General features: G+C 48.6%; 1 protein-coding gene across 1 annotated transcript in view; it reads left to right on the top strand.

Annotated features, from left to right (window-relative positions):
* Window positions 1-5,102, top strand: part of CPLANE1 (ciliogenesis and planar polarity effector complex subunit 1) — a 90,187-nt gene extending 85,085 nt beyond the window's left edge. Inside the window, exons 52-54 of the mRNA XM_037128974.2 lie at window positions 2,302-2,388; window positions 4,014-4,192; window positions 4,657-5,102. Of these exons, the coding sequence (XP_036984869.2) occupies window positions 2,302-2,388; window positions 4,014-4,192; window positions 4,657-4,830 (440 nt within the window). The 3' untranslated portion in view covers window positions 4,831-5,102. The remainder of the gene's footprint in view (window positions 1-2,301; window positions 2,389-4,013; window positions 4,193-4,656) is intronic.
* The last annotated feature ends 1,372 nt before the right edge of the window (window positions 5,103-6,474 follow it).

Raw genomic sequence — 6,474 nt, forward strand, 5'->3', positions numbered from 1 at the left:
ACTGACGTGGTGGCTGTGAATAGTAAGAAACTAATGGCACGTGTGGGACCTAAAATCGTTTTTTGTTTTGGGTTTTTCAGTTCTCTGAACCCTCAGTCATGTAATATGTTCCCCTCGAGGCACCACTGCAGGCCTCGCCTGGTAGTCACCGTGAGCTTGGGTCCCACGCCTCTCAGCTCATCTCGAACTCACCGGGACTGGAGAACATGCCGGGTGTGGTCCCCTCCATTCCCCTGGCTGCATTTGGAGGCCTTGGTCCCGGTGCTGTAGGGACGTCCCTGGGCAGCAACACAGATAACCTGGGCCCACACACGGGCAAGTCCAGTCACTACACAGATGGGAAAGTAAGGATTCGTCAAGATTTTAAAATTCACCGCAGTCATCTGTAAGAATAGCTTTTCTGAAGATACTTGTGAGTCTGACAATATGCTAGTATCTATCTTGTAAAACAAGATGCCATTTTCTCGCTAGTTTCCTCAGTCCTGTTTACAAACTATTATGCTTTGGGGTCCTTGGTTTGTGCTTAGTTATGTTAAAAACAACACAAGGCTATACTGACAAGTAACTGAAAGGCATCACCAATGGGGAAAAAGGCCTCTGTCCAAGCTCAGTTGCTTACTTTGTGTCTTCAGGTGTGTTTAGTTTAAAAAAAAAAAAATTTCCTCCAGCCAAGATGGAAGCACAGGTAGAAACATTTTGCCTCCTCACACAACCAAAATTAAGGACAACAAAGATTTAGAAACAAAAACACAACCAGAACAGACAGAAAACTGAACTGTACGGAAGTCCAACAACCATTCAACCAGACTGGTAAGAGGGGCGGAGAGGGGTCATGGCAGGAAAAGGCGGTGGCTGCCAGACCTGGGAGCGCAGGCGGCGCAGGGCTGACCACAGTCACACATTTGCACACAGATAAACCAGGCAAAAACAGGCAGCGAGACAGACTGTGCAACCAAGGGCCCCAACGGGACAAGCTCAGAGAGTCCCAAAGAAGTTGGACCCAAGAAGGAACACACCAAGGCACATCATAATTACATTAGCCAAGATTAAAATGAAGGAGAGAATCCTAGAAGCAGCAAAAGATAAAGGGACAGTCACCTACAAAGGAGTTCCCATAAGACTGTCAGCTGATTTCACAAAAGAGACCTTACAGCCAAGAAGGGGCTGGAAAGAAGTATTCCAAGTCATGAAAGGCAAGGACCTACATCCAAGATTGCTCTATCCAGCAAAGCTTTCATTTAGAATGGAAGGGCAGATAAAGTGCTTCTCCAAGTTGAAGGAGTTCATCATCACCAAGCCCTTATTATATGAAATCTTAAAGGGACTTATCGAAGAAAAAAGTTAAAAAAACTTGAACAGTGAAAGGAGAGCAAACTCAGTTATTAACAACCACACCTAAAACAAAAGCAAACTAAGAGGACAGCTAGATCAGGATCGGAACCATAGAAACGAAGATCACATGGAGGGTTAGCAACAGGGGAGTGGGAGGAGGAGGGGGGAGAAGGTACAGAAAATAAGTAGCATAGACGGTAGGTAGAAAATAGATGGGGGGGGCAAGAATAGTATGGGAAATGTAGAAGCTAAAGAACTTATGACACATGGACGTGAACTAAAGAGGGGGAATGTGGGTGGGAGGGGGTGTGCAGGGTGGAGGGGAATGGGACAACTGTAATGGCATAATCAATAAAATATATTTTAAAAGATTTACTTTTAGAGAGAGGAAGAGGGAAGGAGTAAGAATAAGAAAGGGAGAGAAACAGCAATGTGTGGTTGTCCCTCACACCCCTTACTGGGGACCTGGCCTGGCAACCCAGGCATTTGCCCTGACTGGGAATCGAACTGGCGACCCTTTGGTTTAGCGGGGCAGCACTCAACCCACTGAGCGACACCAGCCAGGGCCTTAGGTGTGTTATATAAAACCTACCTCATAGAGTTGCTGAGGAGGATTATAAGTAACACATTTTGCATAATGTAAACATTAAATGTTGCTATTCTGGAATTTAAGAAAACTTAATCATTCTCTCGATAGGACCTAGCTGGGCATTTCACTTTGGTGTTTACAACTAGGAGAGCCCTGCGCCCGACTTGTCCAGTGGCCAACAGTGCTGTCCCAGTCTTCCACTCACCATTTGGAAAGGGGCCGAGGTGGGGCTGTCAGGACACCAAGTCTCAAAGCAGAGTTTTCCTTCCTTCATCTGTACTTTTGTTTTGCCTTGTTGGTTCCAGTCAAACCTGCCTACCAGGAGGTTTCTGTCCTCAAAGATCTCACAGGCTGAGCTGTGAAAACTGTTGTCTCTGCAGGAGCTGCCGCTGTCGCCCGGAGAAAAGCTGGGGCGGCCAGAGTGGCCGTGAGAAGGGCCACGCAGTCTCCGCTTGCCTTCCAAAAAGGTAGGAAGTAAGGAGTAAGAAGTTCTTGAATTTAATATTAGTACTAAATCTTTGTCTAAAAAAGATTTATTTTTTTAGAGAGGGGGAAGGGGAGGAGAAAGAGAAACATCTGTGTGTGGTTGCCTGTTACATCCCCCCTACTGGGGACCTGGCCCAAATCCTAGACACGTGCCCTGACTGGGAATCAAACCAGCAACCCTTTGGTTCACAGGCCCCTGCTCAATCCACTGAGCCACACCAGCCAGGGCTAATGCTAAATCTTTAAAAGTGATAAATCACTTAGAAATGTCAAGTATAGATTTCAGAATGAAAGTGTAGCTTTGTGGTTCAGAGAAGAGGCTGTGGAGTTAGGTTGGAATCCCGGTTCACCACTTACTCTTTAGCCTGGGGCAGTCCCCAGTCCGTTAGTGTAACTTCAGTTGTCTCTCTGCAAAGCAGGTGAGGAAGGGATTGCCTCGGTGCTGAGCATTACCCGCGCTCCCGAAGGTGTTGCCATAACTCAGTCACAGAGCACACAGGCCTGTAAGCTTAGGCCTGACTTTGCTCCATCTTTGGATACTTGCTCAAATTAGCCATGCTCTGATCAACGAGAGAAAGGGAAATTATAGCAAAGGATCTGAATTCCTAATGCTTCCCCCAGCCCCACCCCTCACCCCATGTTCCTCCTCACGATTTAAAAAGTACTTTGACATTCCTTCTCCTGTTAGCTCCCTGTAAGGACCCTGGTAGAGAGTAAGGACCAGGGCCTGACGCACTCTGGTGAAGTTAAAGGGACTAAATATAGGTAAAGCACTTAGCCCATAGGAAATGCCAAAATGTGTGCTGTTGTTGCTGTTTTGGTTGGAGGGGGTTCTTATTTACTGGATGTAACCTTACCTTCAAGTGTATGAGGTTAGGAAAGCTGTAAAAGGCCAAACTTCACCACTGTTCTCTCTTCTTCCCTCTTCTGGGAGCCACACAACTGCTTGTCCGGACCTGCGCTTACCTTTCACTAGACCTGGGCGTCTCTTCAGGTCGCTGTGGGGAGGGGCAACTGTGCCGTGGCACGGGCCGTGGGGCGTGCTCCACAACGGCCGTGGGCAGAGGGGCGCTGTGGTCTGCTAAGCTGCCTGCGGGCACCGGTGGGGAAAGTTTCCTTTCTATGAACAGGGACATTCTGGAAGAAAGAAGAGGGCCACACTGTGTCGTCACTGCACTTACCCTGACACCTGTGCCAGAGGCAGATGCAGGCACGAAGCCTGAGAATAAGGTGCCTAAAACGGAAGCCTAGGAGGCTTCCCCAAAATGGCCCACAGGGGGCAAGGCGGGCCCAGCTGCTTGCACCACCCTGCTTTGAAGCTGGAACGTCCCCCCAGTTCTGTGCTGTGGCCCCTCCTCCCCATACCCTCTTGTCCTAGAGGTTACCGTTAACTTTTAGAATCGAAAGAGGTGGCCAGAACTTAATTTCCTTCTCTCTCACCGACAGAACAGAAACTGGTAGAACTCTCAAGCACACTACATCCAGACCTTGTGATTCAAAATTAGGCAAAATGTGACTGCCATGGATGTGAGGATAAAGTCACAATGAAGAACAAACTTCCGAATGAGACAGTCCTGATGTAGGCCTTGTTCCCTTCCCTCAAAAGGCTCTGCTGCTCTGCATCGTGGTCCACATCACGCAAAAAGGCACAGGAGTGTGGGGCCTGCCCCTCCAACCAAGCATGTGTGCGTGGAGGACAGCAGAGAGGAGACTGCGGGGAGTCCCTGGCTGGTGCCCTCAGGCGTCCGTAAGATTCTTCACAGAAGTCACAGTTCCCTTCTACCAGTAAGCCTGTTCCAGACTCAGTTTGCCTAGTGATTCCTCTGTTCTTCCGGAGGTTTGGGGACGGTGCAAGGGGGTTGTTCATTTGTCTAATTTTTGTTTTTCTGTGGGAGGTGGAGATACAGAAAGACTGTTAGGTCAGTTTGAAGTAGAGATTCAAAGCAACTACTGCTCAGCATTTATCTTTCAGAATTTTCTGTGACTTTGTATTTTATCTAAAAACCACCACAATGGAAGAACACATACTTGCACTGCAGATGTAAAAACCCATTCTGTCCTCTTCAGATCCGATGCCACCGTCCGGTTGTCAGGTGACGTTCGGCTCAGGCCGACCCAGCCGCAGCCCTGCCTCCCTTCCCACCGCCTTCACCATTAGGTGGATGAGCAACTCCAGGACCTTTGGCTTGTGTTCTGTTGATTTTTTTCTCAGGCTAGAACTGCCCCTCACCATCTTTCTCCTTTCACAGGACTCGTCACTGGCTGAAGAGGAGCCAGAGCCACGGGCCGGGGTGGGCGGCCTGGACAGCATGTCTGAGAGCACCGGCAGCATCCTCAGCCGGCTGGACTGGAACGCCATTGAAGACATGGTCGCCAGTGTGGAGGACAAGAGCCCTTCTGTGCACTGGGCCCTGGCTCTGTGAGGCCTCAGCTCCCTGTGGCCGGGTCAGCACCTCAGTGATGTCATTCCAAAAGATGTGAGGTTTGTTTACCAGCTGGAGCCATGTTATTACCTGAATAAGCCATCTCAAGGAGGAAAATAAACATTTCTCAATAATTTAGCCTTCATGGGAAAGGGTTCTTTAACTGTAGGTGTATTATATGTTTTTGCATGTGATTATCTTCAGGCATAATTTTTTAAATGATGAAAAATAAAATGTACCTTTCAAGTCAAGTTTATATAAAATTTCAGCTTCTTTCAGAAAAATCTTCTATCTTGCCACCTTCTTTTACTTCCCTGAATTCGAGGAAAAAACCTTGTATGTGTAGACCTGATAGGAAAAAGAAAGGATAAGAAAATCAGTCTCACCTGAGACACTCAGTAATGAACTCCATTCTCAAACATATTCTAAAATTCACCTGTGCAGGGCTTGGCCTAGGGGAGAAAAGAAACCAGCAGCCCTCTACCAATCCTGAACATGTAAAGGGAACTTTCATGTAGGCCAGATCGGTCCTCTGCCTGAAAAGCTGGAGAGGAAAAACAGGGTTGGATGCTTTGGGTGGGAAAGGAAGGGAATACCTCTCCTGACTCCAGAAAGATCAATGGCAACGTCGTAAAAACCATGGAGCCAGAGGACTTCTGGTCACGATGGCAGAGTAGGTAAACACCGTACTCACCTCCTCCCATAGCCATATCAAAATTACCACTAAATTATTAAACAGCCATCACTGAGAACCACTTAAGACTAGCTGAACAAAAGGCCTATAAGGATATAAAGCAGCAGCCATGTTGAGGCAGGGAGGAGGGGAGAGAGAACCTGGCTCCAGAGGTCCCCCCGAGGGGCCAGGGAATCCCAGTCCCACACTGCTTTCCCCAGCCAAGCTACACCAAGTCTGACATAAGCAGAGACTAGTTTCAATTTATGTTTTAACTCCCATCAAGTAGCCCTAGGCCAGCATAAGCAGTGACCCTTCTGGGCTTGGAAAGTAGCCTCGACTAAGTGGCCACAAACCTGGTGCAAATGCAGCTGGCCTCAGCTCATGTTGTGGTGCCCACCAGGGGGGCCCAAGCCTGTCACTACCAACAGCCAGCCTTGGTTCACAGAACAGGCTATACCAAGCACAGCACAAGCAGCAACCAACCTCAGATAACTTTGTAAGAATTTACCAGATAGCCCCAAGCTGGGCACAGGTGGTGGCTGACCTTGACCTGCACTGGAGCCCCTCTGAAGAGGCTCCAGAACCAATACACTTAGTGGCCATATTCAGACCACACCAGAGCACCACCCGACGTGCTCCTCAAACTACAAACAAACACACATCTAAAGGGTACACGTGGCTGGTAGTAGAGCCCCACTAAAGCAACTGCTCAACAGGGTCAGCCCCTGCACAGCAGTTCGTCGGGTGCAGCCCTGGCTAATCTTACCCACTGAGGTGCCAACAGCAATCAAGGCTCAACTATAGCAGGAGAGCATGAACAACCCATACGGGTGGTGCACCCAGAATGCCAGGCTCGGGGGATCGGGGAGACTGTGCCACAGGGCCCCACAGGACACCTACTACATTAGGCCACTCTACCAAGAACAGGAGGTACTGCAGATCTACCTAATATACATAGAAACAAACAG

This window comes from Artibeus jamaicensis, unplaced genomic scaffold (genome assembly GCF_021234435.1).
Source record: "Artibeus jamaicensis isolate MK-2021 breed Jamaican fruit bat unplaced genomic scaffold, CSHL_Jam_final scaffold_369, whole genome shotgun sequence".
Lineage (NCBI taxonomy): Eukaryota > Metazoa > Chordata > Mammalia > Chiroptera > Phyllostomidae > Artibeus > Artibeus jamaicensis.